The sequence below is a fragment of the Notechis scutatus genome, chromosome Z (assembly GCF_049901735.1).
Source record: "Notechis scutatus isolate UNSWTSFEM ecotype Mainland chromosome Z, rNotScu1.2, whole genome shotgun sequence".
NCBI classification, from domain to species: Eukaryota; Metazoa; Chordata; class Lepidosauria; order Squamata; family Elapidae; genus Notechis; species Notechis scutatus.
In genome coordinates this window covers 129,116,175-129,134,687 of record NC_142025.1, presented here as the reverse complement: position 1 = coordinate 129,134,687, position 18,513 = coordinate 129,116,175, and the positions used below count along the sequence as shown (strand labels likewise).

Below are 18,513 nucleotides of genomic sequence, written 5' to 3'. Positions count from 1 at the left end.
GTAATGAAGATATAATAAAGCATTTTCAAAGTCTGATAGAATTCTAGTGCCATTATAGATAGAGTATCTTTGGAAGGCATCAATATATTGTCTATATCTGCAATAATTTAGAAGTATCAGAAGAATTAATTTATATTCCAATTTTAGGGCACTGCACACCAGAACAATTACACACAAGGATGCTTACAACTAATTCCCAAAAAACTGTCAAATTATTTACTAAGACAATATCACTATTATTCTTGTCATCCTTCCTAGTCCCACTTATGACTATAACTGTGTTGCTTGTATCTTTACAATTTATATTGTTTTATTTGTTTCCTGGTATATTTTTATTGCTTATTAGTAACTTATGATTATCACTAAGTGTTGTATTTTATGATTCTTGATGAATGTACTTTATTTTTTTCTTTATGCACACTGAGAGCATATACACCAAAGACAAATTCCTTGTGTGTCCAATCACACTTGGCTAATAAAGAATTCTATTCTATTCTATTCTATTCTATTCTATTCTATTCTATTCTATTCTATTCTATTCTATTCTATTCTATTCTATTCCATTCCATTCCATTCCATTCCATTCCATTCCATTCCATTCCATTCCATTCCATCCCATCCCATCCCATCCCATCCCATCCTATCCTATTATAAAGCATGAACATTTGTAGATCACAATGAGAAAATCAACTTTGTAATATGTCTTTGGCCTGTCGTAAAGCTGCTTACCAATATCCCAAGAGCTGGATTAATGGAAACAGATTCTTAAGCATCTTGAAGTCAGGATGTCTAAGAGTCTGTTTCAATTAAGCCAGCTCTTAGGATATTGAGCAAAACTCAAATATTTGCAGTGAAGTATGTACATATAGAAAAGAGAACACTATTAGACACTATTCTCCTTTATTGTAGTTTCAGTCTCCAGAATTGAGAATTCAGTACTTAATTCTTTGAGTACTTTGAGAATTCAGTAATTAATTCTTTGGAAATGATTGTCTGTATTGTATACAACCTATTAAGTTTACACATAGATTAGAATAACAGAGTTGGAACAGACCTTGGAGGTCTTCTAGTGCAATCCCATGCTTAGGCAGGAAACCCTATACCACTTCAGACAAATGGTTATCCAATATCTTTTTAAAAACTTCCAGTGTTGGAGCATTCACAACTTCTGTAGGCAAGTTATTCCTCTGATTAATTGTTCTAACTGTCAGTAAATTCCTCCTTAGTTCTAAGTTGCTCCTATCCTTGATTAGTTTCCACTCATTGCTTCTTGTCCTGCCCTCAGGTGCTTTGGAGAATAGCTTGACTCCCTCTTCTTTGTGGCAGCCCCTGAAATATTAGAAAATTGCTATCATGTCTCTCCTAGTCCTTCTCTTCACTAGACTAGACATATCCAGTTCCTGTTGCTCTTCTCTGCACTCTTTTTAGAATCTCAATGTATTTTTACATCGTGGTGACCAAAACTGAATGCAGTATTTTAAGTGTGGCCTTACCAAGGCATTATAAAGTGGTATTAACACTTTCCATGATCTTGATTCTATCCCTCTGTTTATGAAGCCTAGAACTCCATTGGCTTTTTTGGCAACTACAGCACAAGGCTGGCTCATATTTAAATGGCTGTCCACTAGGATCCCTCTCACAATTATTACTGTTGAGCAAGGTACCACATACCACTGTACCTGTGCATTTTGTTTTTCTTAAATGTAGAACCTTACTTTTCCTAAATGTTACCTTACTTTTTTCACCATTGAATTTCATTTTGTTAGATAGCGCCCAATGTTCAAGTCTGTCAAGATCCTTCTGTGTCTTAAGCCTATCTTCTGGAGTGTTGGCTATTCCTGCCAGCTTGGTGTCATATGGAATTTTGATGAGTTCCCCATCTATCCCTTTGTCCAAGTCATTGATGAAGATGTTGAAGAGTACTGGGCCTAAAACAGAACCTTGGAGTACTCCATTGCATACTTCTCTTCATGTAGATGCAGTTCCATTGAGGACTGGACAAACATCCTTGCCTTCCTTTTAAATTATCATTTGAGATATTGAAATATCCAAGATCCAAAAATGGTCTTGATAGTCCTCAACATTCCTCCATCAGGGATGGCTTCAAGCCATGATTTTGAAAAGAATTCCACGCCCCATTTTTCACAATCTATCTTCTATCTATACTAGATTATGGCTATAACTATCATCATGGCATAGCAATGGTAATCATTATCTACTGTACATGCCATAAACATAATTCTAGTTCACTGTCAATCTACATCTCTTTCTAAATGAAATCATTACAATATTGCACTGCTGATCATTAATCCATTTCAAAACTGTAGATTCTACAAAATGATTGACACCCCTAGAAATTTGTTATTTTCATAATGCTCCAATATGCTTCTGGTTCATTTGTAGATAGACACATTCTCTTTCTTCGCATAATACATTAACTTCTCTATGGTGATATACTGCCCTACTTTTGTTGTTGCTCTAGATCAGGGGTGTCACACTCATGTTGTCATGGTGGCATCATGTGACATATTGGTACTATTTTCCCCTTCACTAAATGGGCATGGACGTAGCCAATACAAGACACATCTGGCCCATGGGCCAGGAGTTTGACCGCCCTGCTCCAGATTGTTGGCTACCAAGTCTGGGTCTAAAATGAAAAAAATGAAGGGAGGAAGTGAAGTCTGTTGTATTTTACTGCTCTCTTTTCAAGCCACCATTTGTGCCTCATAGGTGATCATGGTCCCATCATTTCCACATTTGTATAAACATTCAATATTTCAGGGAATTGTAGTGCAACACAATGAAGGATTGTGACCATGTTCCGTTGTGTTTTGGGATTCGTGGTCTCATTGACCCTTGTTGACTTCTTGTCAGCCTTTTTAGCCAGGAAATTATCTGATAATTTCAACATAGCCAAATTTGTTACCCTTGACATGTTTTTGTTCCACAGTGTTTGTTTTTCTTTATTCAAGTCTACTTTACCATTGTATTTGGACCTGAACTAAGCAAGAGTCATCTACTAATGAAAAGAACGTACTGAAAACTAAAATGTTGCCATGAACCAAAGGAAGAAACTGAAGCTTCACAGTCATATTGAGAAGGATTTTTTTTATATCCTGAAGAAATTTTAGGATGATGGTGACCAAAGATAAACTTTTCATCCCCATTCACGGATTTGGTCAAAGTTCTCTTTATTTTCTTTGAATTTAACTCAGCTAGATAGAACTGAGAAGATAATTGAGATCTTGTTTACTTTCAGAAAAGCTGAATGGGAGGCTGCTTTGCTAGCAAGGGTGGACTTCCTCACTTCTAAGAATGAAATAGAAGACAGCTATTGCTTATCTTGCTGTCCAATTGCCTCATCATTTGGCTATGCTTCCTCTGCCATGTTTGTTGTATTTCAGAGTTTGAAACATCCACCCTCTAAAATGACACAGATACAACATTAGTACCATTCAAAATATGTAACATGAAAGCAAGCTTCTCATTTAGCATACATTGTTTTGGTAACTTTCCATGGGAATAAACTTCTTATTCTTATTCTTCCTTAGTCCATGCGCACGCACACACAAAGACATTTGCTAATAAAATGTTTTCTTCTTTGATACCTCTTTGCAAAACCACCTGTGTTAATCGTAAGAAATATAAACATGATGTTTCTTGTCATTATTAAATTATCATCAAACTTAGTTCTCTCCATGTCTCAAGAGAGCTACAATAAGCACCAAAACTGAAAATCAAAACTGAACTGCGTGCAATTCCCAGCTAGACTTGGAGATAGAGATACAATAAACATTTCTGTAAGATTTCAGAGAACGTGTAAGTATAAAAAAACTAATTATCTTTTAGGTAATTATCAAATTATTCCCAATTATTTCTGTTTCTTTTACAAGTCCCTGGGCAAGTGAGATATTAAAACAAAATTGTAATCAAAGACAAAGGTGTACCATTCTGATCTGGATTTGAAGTAACACTTTTTAAAATTAAAAATGTTTATTTGACTATAAAGGCCACCTAAACCAGAGTAGTCTTTCAAATGAGGCTATGCTATTTAGCAAAGAATTCAATAAGAGATAATGTGAAGTCAAACAAAGTGATACACCCCCCGCCCAAAAAAAGAATTATGTCAGTTTTCATCCTGGTTGTAATATTTTTGCCCGATGTGCTCTGCAATATTCCTCACATGAATTGCATCATCAGTGAGCCTCTTCCAATTCTTCATAAATACTATCAGTTAGGAGATATTATCATTGGTGGAATTTTGTCTCAGATCTACATATTTTCAAACACAATAACCTTTCAGGAACGACCTTCTACTGAACTTTTTTATGAAACTGAGTAAGAAACATAAAATGTATTTGTGAAAGTTTTGCTCTATTCTGTCTGAATCTTCTTTTGCTAATCTTTCCTTCCATCCTCTTTCCCTTATAAAGTCACAGATTGACTGTGCAAATCCCCATTCATAAACACTGCAATTGCTTAGGAATGTTTTGATTATCAGATGCAACCAAACATTTGGATGTAAAATTGTGTGCAGTCTCACCATATACGTACAATATGATTAAGTTAACATTTTGGGTATTTGTGGTTTGGGTGGCTCATTTTATGGTATGGTTTAAAATGTTTAATATATATGTAGTTGGTGAACATTGACAGGGTCATCTTGAAACATGAGATCAGTGGGAAATAAATTTGATAAACAAATGAAAGGCAGAATTACAGAGTTGGAAGGGACCTTAGAGGTCTTCTAGTCCAACGCCCTGCTTAAGCAGGAAACCGTACACTTCAGACAAATGGTTATCCAACTTCTTTTTAAAAACTTCCAGTGTTGGAGCATACACAACTTCTGGAAGCAAGTTGTTCCACTGATTAATTGTTCTAACTGTCAGAAAATTTCTCCTTAGTTCTAAGTTGCTTCTCTCCTTGATTAGTTTCCACCCATTGCTTCTTGTCCTATCCTCAGGTGTTTTGGAGAATAGCTTGACTCCCTCTTCTTTGTGGCATCCCCTGAGATATTGAAACACTGCTATCATGTGTCCTCTAGTCTTTCTTTTCATTAGACTAGACATACCCAGTTCCTGTAACCATTCTTCATATGTTTTAGCCTCCAGTCCCCTAATCATCTTTGTTGCTCTTCTCTGCACTCTTTCTAGAGTCTCAACATCTTTTTAGATATATAAATCAATATTTGTTCAGGGTTATTAAAATTAGATAAAATGACCAAATAGAATTTATTAGCCAGAAACCTTATTGCTTTGTAATATATGCCATCTCTCTGGAAGTCAGCCTTTAAACTTCATTTCAGGGTGGTGACTCAGCTCTACCAACACATTTTGTCTTTGGCATTTGCTGTAAAGGAGATCAATAAAAATCATCATATTTTGCCCAATTTCACTCTGGGCTTCCATATCTATAACAGCCATTTTATTGCAAGCTGGACATATCATGCCTCAATGGAACTCTTCTCAACACAAGGCAAGTTCATTCCTAACTACAAGTGTGATACAGAGAACAATCCAGTATCAGTCATTGGAGGGCCTAATTCAGAAATCTTTATCCACATGTCAGCTATCCTGTCCATTTACAAGGTTCCACAAGTAAGATATTTTCTTCTCTTTTTAAATTTAATTTTCATATGTTATTATTCCTAAACCCACACATACCTTTTTGGGGCATTAAGATAAGTTGTCATCCAAATCATCACTAATTAAAATAATGACACCTTGATATTTCAGCAATGAGGAAGTATTTATTAAAATATTTTCATATTAAAAATAGTTCTGAAGGAATCCTTGGTTCATAGCGTTTGATGTTAGACAGAGTAGGATTTGTCTGTGCTATCATAAATAATGACTTGGGTTTTGGATCAGTGAATAAACTTGATTAGGGGCATGATGGCTTAGCAGTTCAGCTTGTCAGCTGGAAAACTGACAGCCTTGGTTCAAGACCCAAGTGTCATGCAACAGGGAGAGCTCCAATTCCTGCTCCAGCTTCTGCTCACCTAGCAGTTTGAAAGCATGCAAATACAAGTAGATTAATAGGCACCACTTCATGGGAAGGTTACAGCATTCCATGCATTTTTGGCATATAGCCATGTTGACCACATGACCAAAGAAAATGACTTTAGACAACACTGAGTCACTCAGCCAAGAAACAGAGATGAGCACCATGCCCTAGAGTTGAACATGACTGGATAGGGAAATGTTTACCTTTATAAACTTGATTAACAAAATAGCATTAAAATCAGGATAAAATGTGGTACCTAAGAGTCCCTTTGAAGAGACATCCTGCAGCTTTTCTGTTTTAGTTCACAATCTAACCAAAGTAAGATTTGTCCTTAATATTGACTAACATGACAAAATGAGAAATAATTCGAACTTGACCTTTAGGATTTCTCTGTAGGAAAAATGCATATAATTTAATTATTTTGGGACAGAGCTATTTGATACACACAGATATGTTTGACATGGCTTTACAAACCAATTATTCTATTTTTCAGAAATAAGTTATGAAACAAATATAGAAGTTCTCCCTCTCCTATGAAATATTGTTTAAGAGAAGATGGAACCATTATTCAATTAAGCCAGCCAATTTATAAAAACAATCAGCAAGAAGAATATTACTTATAATCAGGATGAAACAACACTATTCAGAGAGGAAATGTCAGTTTATATTCAAATGGCTTGCCTGACTATGTATCTATTAATGGCTGATTTGTCAGAGTGCCAGCTTGTAGAAATTCCCTGGCATTTTTGGACATGGGTCAGTCTAGGATGGTCACATTTTCCCAATTGAAACTGTGATTAAATCTGTCTATATATTGTGAAATTAAACATTTTTCATCATGTCTTCTGAATGCTAACTGATATTGATGGATGTGTTCTGCTAGTCTTCTGCCAGTTTGTCCTAAATAGTGGTTGTTGCAGTCCTTATATTGTATGTTGAAGACGACTCCTGTTTTTTTCTTCTAGAGTTGTTAGAGGTCTTTTGGTCTACTTAGGAAATTTTGAACAGCTTTAGTTGGCTTGTGTGCTACACTGATTTCATGTGTTCGTAGAAGTCTGTTGGTGGTTTCTGAGATATTTTTGATGTATGGCAGGGTAATTCTTTTAGGGTTTGGGTTGGTTATGCTGTATTGGGTTGAGTAGTTAAACAGAAGTTTATGAGAGCCATAATCCTGGGTGTTTTGATCTTTGTGTATTTGATTAAATCAGGTGTTCTGTGGAGCAATGTGGCCATGGATACTTTGCCTAATTCTGGATCTGTAGACATGAACAGGACTGTGACTGCAACTTTATCAAAAAGTCCCTGACCACTCAGCCCAATACAGCATAACTATCACAAACCCTAAAAAGAATTTAAAAAAAACCCCAGAAGTAATCTATAACACACAATGTAAGGACTGCAACAACTACTACTTAGGGCAAATAGGCAGAAGACTGGCGGAATTCATCCATGAACACCAACTAGCCATCAGAAAACATTAAAATTCTTTAATTTCACAACATATAGACAGCTTTAACAATAGTTTCAACTGGAAAAATGTGATAATCTTAGACCAGGCTAAATCCAAAAATAAATGAACAAAAAAGAACTAAAGAATCTCTAGGACCAACACTGACAGCCAAACTACTTGCATATAAATTGACAGCAAACTGCACTCCTTACTAACACTGATGATGTTACCTAGTTTAGGTAATGAAACATCTGCAAGAAAACAAGCAAACTCAGAGATCACCAAAGTCCCGTCATTTCAATCCTGATCTACAAATATTCTCCTTTGTTACTATTCAAAGATTTCTTGTTATCAGAGCATGTTTTCTAAAAGCATAAAAAGTTAATGTTTGGTTATGGTAAGTATAAAGTGAAGTATACTATGATCAAACAAGGTGGTCTTTGCTTATTTATACACAAAATTAACATGGATTCATTGATGCAACATTAACAGAAAAACATACCAGCTGAAGCAACCTGATATACATAGATATTTTGCAATTTCTCCATGTAGTGCTGAGATAGAGCATCCAAAATTTTATATGTTTTTTATTCGAAGTATTGCCACTCATAACAAAGTATTTTGACTTAAATGTCTTCAGTTTGGCATTTTTGTAACCTATACACTGATTGCTGATTGATTGATTCCATATCTTCAAGTGATTCTCAACCATTGGCAATTTTCTGGACAAATCCATACAGCTTCCTTGGCAAGGCTTTTCTAAGTAATTTATCATTACCCTTTTTCTAGTGTTGAGAGAAAATGACTGGCCCATGGTCAATCAGATACTTTGTGCCTATGGCAAGACTACAACTCATGGCATCCTGGTTTATAGCCTGGTTCCTTTATTACTACACCAAACTGATTATCTAGGTTATTCCAATATTTTATAGAGATTCCAAATGGAATAATGACCTTTATTACCAAATGGTATAGCTAGTAGCCCCGATTCATCCATACTCACTGAATCTAATTGAAATTAAAATATTTAATCAATTTTCAGATCACTGCCCCATGCCCTCTTTTTCTTCTTCTTCTTTTCCTATTTTAGTTCACCTATGGTTCTTCTGCTGATTTAAGTAGGAAAACTCAGATTGCTTTGTACCACCAGATGTTCCCAAATGTCAACAGACAATGCAGAGGAATTCTTCAGTTACTCTTACATTTCCAGTGGAGGTGGATTGGGGTATTATATGACAATGATGACAATGGAGAGAGGTTTATTCAGAAAGTTATTCCCATGTTTTCCAAGAAAGGAATCTGTTTTGATTTCATTGAAAGATTCCCAATAATCACTTTTGTTGATAACTTTGATAAGATGGTGACAGAAGGATTTCAAACATACCATGTTGTAACAGAAAGCACTGCTAATGTTTCTATTATTTATGGTGATATTAAGACCATGGTATTTATAAGGATGTTTCCCACCATATTAAAATATGAGAATATCGCAGAAATAGCAGTATCCAAAGTTTGGGTTATGTCAGCTCAGATGGAATTCACATCTCTTCCCTTTCAAAAGCATGAGAATATAGACTTCCTCCATGGTGCTCTCAGCTTTGCAATCCATTCAAAGGAGATATTAGGATTCCAGGAGTTTCTTCATATGAGAAAACTTATCTTGGTAAAAGAAGACAGAAATGATTTTATTCAGCCCTTCTGGGAAGAAGCATTTGAATGTTTGTTTCCTGGATCCACATTGGACAGTCAAGCCACAGTGACCTGCACTGGTGTAGAGAAGCTGGAGACACTTCCTTCATCTGTTTTTGAAACAAGCATGACTGCCCATAGCTACAGTATTTATAATTCAGTCTATGTTGTGGCATATGCTTTGTATGCTATGCTTTCATTGGAAGTCAAGAAGACATCAAGGGTTCATAAAGGAAGACAGATCTTCAATCAACTTGCCTGGAAGGTAATAGTTTGTGCAAGCTGATATGTGGGAAATCATCTTGAGGGAGGTTCTCTTTTCCCTTTGGCACATCATTATGAGGTGGTAAATCTTTCACCCTTTTGAAATGGATCAGATTAGGGTTAGGATTATAAATATAATATTTTTATTTTAATGTTCCAGTAACAGAATCTTTCAACTCTGAGTACATGTCTCCCACTGTATAGATTGCCCCCATGACTACATAGGAAGACAGGGAGGAAGATAACCACCAGATTGCAAGAACACAAGTGAGCTGTCAGATGAGGAGATTCAAACTCTGTAATGAAAAGGACATACATTCAATTTTGTAGCTACTAAGATTGTTGGACGAGTAGGCACAAAGCATCCAGGAAGTGATTGAAGCCTGGGAAACCTCATCAGTGAACAAGAGGGCTGATTTACCACTAGCTTATCAAATACTTAGGATGCAAGGTCTTGGCAGCACAAGCAAACAACAACCAATGACTTAATAGCCAGCCATTAACACCCCAATCAACCTCTAAAAGGCACATTCAACAGGCACTGTATAAATACCACACAGAGAACAGCCCACAGGATACACTTTGCTAGAAATAAGTTCCCTGAAGATGGACCAGCATGAGTCTAAAAGCTCAGAAAACTAAACCTCTGGTCCCGGTGACTGACCCAGATTGGATTCTGAAACATCACCCTGGGACATGTCTATTCACCTCCTCCGATGCTCACTCTTTTTTTTTATCTTTTAGAGAGCCAGAGTCATTACTGAGACACTTTCTTATATTATTATTTTTTTATTAACCTCAAACTCAAATTTCTTTTGTCTTACCACTGTCTTGGTTTTTGCTTTTCCTCCTGTTCCTTCAGGATATTCCTACTGCCCATTATAAAGACATGAATATAAATCAATGACAATCACCATAGAATGTCCTAATGTATAATGTCTATTCAGGGGTCAGGCCTAGCATTCCTGCAAAAGTGTTCTTAATTCAGGCTTCATGATCATTTCCTCTTTCAGTGCAATACCATTCTGGCTCATATTATTTGCCTTCTTCTTCTGTTTAACATGGAATAGATCTTTAAGGAGATCAAATTCAAATGGGGAGAGATTAACATCCTTTACTATATACCGATGAATCGCTCCCTCTCCTTCATTTCTTTTTCCTTTCTTAAGCTGAACTATTTTGTGAGACATGTCTTCTTTAATAACAGTGTTGGGGAAACACTTTACTTCTCTCCAAATGGGGAACTGGAAACTGGATTTGATATCATCAATTGGGTTATATTCCCCAACCAATCCTTCTTTAGAGTCAAAGTTGGACAGCTACAACCCCTGTCTTCTAAAGAAGAAATGTTCACTATTTCAGAGAAAACCATAATGTGGACACACAGGTTTAATCAGGTAGGCTTATGTCTCATATTGATCTTTTCCTCATATGTATGGCAATGTGCCTTCCACCTATCTTTGATTTGGGAGGAAAGTATATTAATATAAAAAATAATGCTTCCACATTCTATATTTACTTTGACTTGGAAAAAGATATGTGTTGCTTGCCACATGAATTGTAAGGGAAACAACAAGTGGAATCTCTTCCTTCTATCTCCCATCCTTTCCATGGGAAAACTAATTTTCAATTGCTCTTCTAGACAGGGATATGAGATAGAGAAGTATATACTGTAGTCAAAAAAAGAGTTTTGCTAAACTGAGGTTATTATAGTAATTGTCTCTCCTTCGATAGACTAAAACCAGTCAACACACAACTATAGGAAAGAAGCTTTATAGCTGCATGAATACAATTTTAATCCTGCTGCAGAAATGTTTTCTCTTCTTCTGGGAGCAAAAATGCAAATCATGTTGCATTTTTCTAAGAAATTCATAAGAACATCATCCTTTTGATGTTACTAAGATCAGACATTTTTTTTAAAAAAATCCATGACTTCTATCATCAAAGAAAAATGCAGCAATGGAAGAAGCATTTTTAAAAAGCAGTCAGAGTTCCAGCAAAAGTGTTTCTGATTATATCCATTGCCAATTTATATAGTACAAATTCATTCCTCCTGGGGAGATTAGAGTTTTTCTGATTTAAAAAAATAGTGATATGATTGGTAAAATCATATATGTGTGATTTTACATTGACTCATTAAACTCTCCAGAAACTCTTGAAAGGGATTTTAATTTTGTGTACCAATAGGACCTATATTTACATTAAATACTATTTATATTATATTATTTATAACAAGACAATATATTTATTCATGCAATTATATTCTCAAAAACTTTAAGTTTTATATTTGGAGCTAGAACTCCTAAAGAATTTCCTTCTAAAAAACTACAGACAATGAGAAATAAAGATACTGTTGACATACACATTTATAAAAGAAGAAAATTATTTTATGTCTTTTCTGAATAGACACAGCCCCCTTCTCTTTGCAATCCCAGTTGCCATTCAGGTTATAGCAAGGTCAAACAAGAAGGAAAGCCATTTTGCTGTTATCATTGTATACCTTGTCCAGAAGGGAAGATTTCAAATCACAAGGGTAAGAAATATCACAGACAGAAATGACACCCAGTCTGTGCTCCAGGCAAAAATAAATTTGGACTTTGTAGACTAAGATGTGGATATATATTTAGCTAAACTTTGACACTGGCACAACCCTCAGAGGTTTAAAAAAATCTGAATTTATCTTCAAATATCTCATGAGAAGAAGTCTATGGAGATTCTCCATCATCCAAATTATGGTTGTCCCAAAAGACAACTGGACTTTTCACCAAGAAGGTCCAATTGCTTTTAGAAAAGCACTTTGGGTCAAAAGAAGCTTTTATAAATAAATGACTAAAATGGAAAAGGAACGGGGAAGAAAGTTGCTAGATTAGATAATTTCCCAGTCCAAATAAGGCCATCTGATCTTCTTTTACTTGTTTAAACAGTCATTTGATCTGACTGTGGAAGTTTATAAATAATATGAAACAAACAGAAAATAAATAAATATGCAAATAAATTGCTCAGAAGACAAAAAGGGGGATTAGTTTCTTTATTTGGCCCCATTTCAAGCTAAGTTGTATTGTTTAAGGTTTTGTAAAATATGTATTTTATTGGTTTATTACAATATTCTAGTTCTGGATGGTTGTTGCTGTTTTTTTCAGACATGGACAACTGCTTGCAATGTCCACAAGATCATTATCCCAATGAGGATCAAGATTTCTGCATTCCAAAATATGTAACATTTTTGTCCTATGAAGAACCTTTGGGGATCACCTTCACCAGCTTTATTATTTCCTTTTCAGTCATTACTATTTTGCTGCTCTGGCTTTTCATTAAACATAATGACACCCCTATTGTGAAAGCCAACAATGAGACCCTCACCTATATTCTTCTCATCTCCCTCCTACTTTCATTTCTTTGCACCTTGCTATTTATTGGCCAGCCTCATCAATGGACGTGTCTTCTTCGGCAAGTTACTTTTGGCATCATCTTCTCCATGACAATTTCTAGCATTTTGGCAAAGACTATCATAGTAATTCTAGCTTTCATGACTACCAAGCCAGGGTCAAGAATTAGAAAATGGATGGGAAAGAGACTAGGTCTTTCTATTGTCCTTTCTTGCTCTTTTATTCAAACCATTATTTGTATTGTATGGCTATCAATCTCACCTCCATTCTTAGATGTTGACATGTATTCCATGCCAAAGGAAATTGTATTGATGTGTAATGAAGGGTCAACCATCATGTTCTACTGTGTCCTTGGTTTTATGGGTTTCCTGGCAGCTATCAGCTTCATGGCGGCTTACCTGGTCAGAAAGTTACCTGACACATTTAATGAAGCCAAATTTATTACCTTTAGCATGCTGTTGTTTAGCAGTGTTTGGCTCACCTTTGTTCCAACATACTTGAGCACAAAGGGGAAATATATGGTGGCCATGGAGATATTTTCAATTTTGTGCTCCAGTGGTGGACTACTGGCTTGTATTTTCTTCCCCAAGTGTTATATTATGATAAGAAAACCAGAACTGAACAGTAAGGTACAACTAAGAAGAATAACAATGTAGCAACAGAAAATTTTCTGATTTTAGTGATGAACAAATAGGAACCTCAGTGGCGCAGTGGTTAGAGTGCAGTACTGCAAGCTACTCCTACTGCAATTTGGCAGATCAATCCCATCAGGCTCAAGGTTGACTGAGCCTTCCATCCTTCCCAGATGGCTAAAATGAGGACCCAGATTGTTGGGGGCAATAGGCTGACTCTGTAAATCACTTTGAGAGGGCTGTAAAGCACTATAAAGCAGTATATAAGTTTAAGTGCTATTGCTATTGCTATTATAATAAAGGAATACAATCCACAAATAAATAATAATAATGTTTTTAATAAATGTAGTAAAAGTTAATTCATTTGTTTAGAAATTTTATCAGGCTGCCACTCATTGTCTGAGAGTCTGGAAGCCTTACAAGAAACAAAAGCTTAATATACAACAATAAAAACTAAGCTGAAGCACAGACAGCTCGTTTTCCCACAGGAAGAAGAATCACCTCGCCTAAACAGCTCTATCTCCGCTCCTTCCCCACTTAGGAATGTGGCAAGCCCGAAACTCTTCCCTCATGACTGTCAAGGAGAAAGTAAGAAAATGAATATATACTAAGCTTAACTAAAATGGCTACACATATGTCAATTTTGGGCTTGACAGCTATGTATCATCACACCCCACACATTTTAAATTCCTGATCTGAACTGTAATCTGCAAATTATATAAGGGAATTCTACCCATGATTTTGGAATAAAGTATAAAGATCTAATCAGGAGTGGGATTCAAATTTTTAACAACTGGTTCTGTGAGAATGGTTTAGTTGGTGGGTGTGGCTTGGTTATTGGCTGGGTGTGGCCAACTCAATAGCACTCACATTGATGCACACATTTCCTCGCCTGGCCTCTCATGACTGTGGGGATGCTGCAACAGTTGTAAGTGTGAAAAATGGTCATAAGTCACTTTTTTCAGTGCCATTGTAACTTTGAATGGTCACTCCACACAAGCAAAGCACCAGCAAAGGAGGGGGAAAAAAAACTCCAGAGAAGTTCCTGAGACAGGAAGGTCTAGTCCTGCCAAGAATGTAATAAGGGTTATTGGAGAGTCAGTTTCTGTAAGCAACACCAGAATGTTTCCTTCCTGCCTTCCTTACAGGATTAGGCCAGTAATTGGTTCTCCGAACTGCTTAGAATGTTAAAAACCAGTTCTACCGAATAGGTGTGAACTGGTAGAATCCCACCCCTGGATCTAATGCCCTTGTGTGTTTCCTATGCTTTGCTATCTTCCAATAGTGTTAGGCTGCAGTTACAGCTCCCATATTGCCCTAACCATGATGGCTGGATGTTAATGTCTACAGCACATGAGTTGATGAATATAAAAGTCTATTATAGATTTTCACTTATTTGAAACACCAAATTTATATTCATTCATTCATTCGTTCATTTTGTATAGCTGACCATCTCATCAGAAGTTACTCTGGATGGTATAGCACAATTAGATGGAACTACAATATAAAAAGGGGATTGATTGCTCAGTGAGCTGACAGCCTGGGTTCAAGATCCAAGCACTGTGCAATAGGGTGAACACTTGTTCCTGCCCAAGCTCCTGCCCATCTAGAAGTTAAAAAACATGGCAATGCAAGTAGATAAACAGGCATGACTTTAGTGGGAAATTTAAAGCTTTCTGTGGTCCTTTGGCTTAAAGCCATGCTGGCCACATTACCATGGGAATTGTCTTCAGACAACGCTGCTTCCTCAGCTAAGAAATGAAAATGAGCATTGCCCCCTATAGTTGGGCTTGATTGGAAAGTGGAAATCTTTACCTTTACAATATAAAACCAGCCATTTTAAAATGATTATTATAAAAATGTGGACTAACGTTAGTAATTATTTTTATAAAAATAAGAATTAGAATATATGAACCACAATGGATAGAGAAGTTTAACAACCACATATCACTGACAATAAGGGAGGGAAGAGAATGTTGCATAAGGCTGATCAAATGTAGGTCCCTTGTGGAAACCTGTAGCATGCCCTCTCTGCCTGATCTTTATACTATATATTTTATACAATAGATGACACTGAATTTTCAGTATTGCCATGCCCAATACTAGGAACCTTTCAAAGGAAATCTTGATAGTTTTTGTCAGCTTTTTTGCAGAGGATTACATGATACGTTTCATCAATTTTGTTAACTACACTGAGAAACATTTCTTCAAGATGACAGCTACAATTGCCCAAAATATTTATTCTGCACATCAAGAATAATATAACAGCCATTTGGCAACTCTTTGATTATTAAACCAATATCTTGGAAGCATTTCTTATTCATCCATTGAGTGAAAATATTCATTTTCCAGCACAAAGTAAATCTCATATCTGTCTATCCTTCTATCCATCTAAATGCTAATATATTATTCTTATTTTTGTGGGAATAGACATACCATATTTCTTTGTGTAATGATTTGTAATTGTTATAACATCCCAGATCGTTCCAAGTGATTTCTAACAGTTATATCTATGGGAGAAGCTGGCTTGATTTAACAACTTTATGCTTCAGCTAACAACAGGGTGATTCATTAAAGACCAAGGCAAAAATGGGAGTAAAATTGGGAGTAACTCACTTAACAACTGTTTCACTTAGGAATAGAAGTTCCAATCCCAGTTATGGTGGAAAATTGAGAATTAGTTGTAATGTGACTGTTCTAAACATATTTATATTGATTTCCAACCCAATATTAATTTTCAATATTCTATGTAGTAAAGATAATTTTGTATTCCAATGTAAGACATGCACTTATATAAAAAGTTTGACATTTGTACATCACAATGGGAAAATCAACTTTTGTTGACTTCTGCCTGTAGTAAAGCTGCTTAACAATATCCAAAGAACTGGATTAATGGAAACAGATTTTTGAGCATCCTGAAATCAGGATGCTTAACAGTCTGTTTCCATTAAACCAGCTCTATTGATATTGAGCAAAACTCAAAAATTTTCAGTGGTGCGGGCATATAAAAAAGAGAGCACTATTTTATGTTGTTTCTTGTAGTTTCAATTTCTACCTCTGAGAATTCAGTACTTAATTACTTAATTCTTTGGAAAGCATATGTCTGTATTGTATACAACCTATTAAATTTACACAAAGGTACACATGGTTGTGCTTCTTCTAAATTATCATTTGAGATGTTGAAATATCCAAGATCACATTCCAAGATCAGATTTGTAGATACATACTCTTTGCATAAGACATTAACTTCTCTATGGTAATATATTGCCCAACTTTTGTTGGTGCTCTATATTAGGGGTGTCAAACTTGCGTCATCATGGTGGCAATATGTGACATTTTATTTATTTATTTGATTTGTCAATCGCTTACAAGATAATAGGTATAAGTATATACATAGTTATGAATACATCAAATGGGTACATATAAGAAAAATAAAAGAAACAATAGGACAGGGAGGATAGGCACGTTGATGCGCTTATGCACGCCCCCTGCAGACCTCTTAGGGAAGGGGTGAGGTCAATAGTAGACAGTCTAAGGTTAAAGTTTTTGGGGAAGAAACCACAGAGTCAGATAGAGTATTCCAGACATTGACCACTCTGTTGCTAAAGTCGTATTTCCTACAATCAAGTTTGGTGCAGTTAACCTTGAGTTTGTATCTATTGTGTGCTCTTGTGTTGTTATGGTTGAAGTTGAAGTATTCATTGACAGGTAAGTCATTGCAATGTATGATTTTATGTACCACACTTAGATCAGATCGAAAATGGCATAATTCAAGGTTTTCTAGGTCTAGAATTTCAAGTCTGGTGGCAGAAGATATTCTAAAATGAGTAGAGGAGTGGAGAACTCTTCTTGTGAAATATTTCTGGACTTTCTCAACTGTGTTAATATCAGATACATAATGTGGGTTCCAGACTGGTGAGCTGTATTAAAGTATTGGTCTAGCAAATGTTTTGTATGCTCTAGTTAGTAGTGTAATATTACCAGAGAAAAAGCTACACAGGATTAGGTTAACAACTCTTAATGCCTTTTTGGCTATGTAGTTACAGTGGGCTCTAGCACTTAGATCATTAGAGATGAGTATTCCAAGGTCCTTTACAGAGCTTGGATCATCAACAAGGTCCTGACTATTCAGCTTGTATTTTATTTTCTGATTTTTTTTGCCAATATGTAAGACAGAGCATTTATTGGTTGAGATTTGAAGTTGCCATTTGTTTGACCATTCTGATACATAGTCAAGATCTTTTTGAAGGGTAGCAGTATTGTCTGTGGTATTGAGCAGCTTTACATCATCAGTGAAGAGAACACAGTTGCTCTTAATATGATCACAGAGGTCATTTATGTAGAGTATGAAAAGAGTTGGTCCTAGAACATTGCCTTGGGGGACACCACTATTGACAGGTACAGAATTTGATAGGACACTCCCAATTTTGACCATTTGTTGTCTGATTGACAGGAATGCTTCTATCCAGTTATGCAGTTGTCCAGAGATACCATAAGATTTTAGTTTTAGATGTAGTTTGTCATGTACCACTGAATCAAAGGCTTTACAGAAGTCTATGTAGATTACGTCTATTGTTTTGCCCTGATCAAGTTGTGTAGTCTATATGTTTTTGCAGTGTAAGAGTTGCAGATTACAGGATAGTTTTTTTTCTGAAACCAAATTGTTTATTGGAGAGTAGGTTGTTTGTCTCTAAGTGGAGGATAATGTATTAGTTAATAATTGATTCCATGACTTTACAGGTGATGCAGCATAAGGAGATTGGTCTGTAATTTTCAACTAGGCTGGGGTCTCCCTTTTTGAAGATGGAGATGACCGTGGCTTGTGACCATAGGTTAGGCAAGGAGCTGGTCCTGGATTGAAGTTTCCTTATTGTTATGGGTAATCTGGGTGTTTTTTTTTTTTTTTGGAGTTGTTGTTGGTACATATAGCTTGATGACTCTTTTGACTTCAAGTAAAAATATGTTGTAATGGTCTTCAATAGTATTGCATCCAGTGAATAGAGATTGCCAATCAAGGGATGAGAGATTGTTGTCTATAAGATCATAGTTGCCTTTTTTGAAGTTATAATTGGGGATTACATCATTG

The 18,513-nt window shown here is 35.9% G+C and overlaps 1 protein-coding gene across 1 annotated transcript; it reads left to right on the top strand.

The window, feature by feature from the left end:
* Positions 1-4,183: 4,183 nt before the first annotated feature.
* Positions 4,184-13,451, top strand: LOC113426460 (vomeronasal type-2 receptor 26-like). Its single transcript, XM_026688826.2, has 6 exons — positions 4,184-4,338; positions 5,420-5,597; positions 8,547-9,410; positions 10,579-10,806; positions 11,816-11,942; positions 12,550-13,451. The coding sequence occupies exons 1-6, from the start codon at positions 4,184-4,186 to the stop codon at positions 13,449-13,451; spliced, it is 2,454 nt and encodes an 817-aa protein (XP_026544611.2).
* The last annotated feature ends 5,062 nt before the right edge of the window (positions 13,452-18,513 follow it).

Bases quoted from the DNA above. Each gene is read 5' to 3' on its own strand.
- LOC113426460 (XM_026688826.2), top strand. From the start codon at position 4,184: ATGAATTGCATCATCAGTGAGCCTCTTCCAATTCTTCATAAATACTAT. The intron at 5,598-8,546 runs GTAAGATATTTT...TTCCTATTTTAG, and splicing joins CCATTTACAAGGTTCCACAA to TTCACCTATGGTTCTTCTGC. The intron at 9,411-10,578 runs GTAATAGTTTGT...TCCTTTCTTAAG, and splicing joins TCAATCAACTTGCCTGGAAG to CTGAACTATTTTGTGAGACA.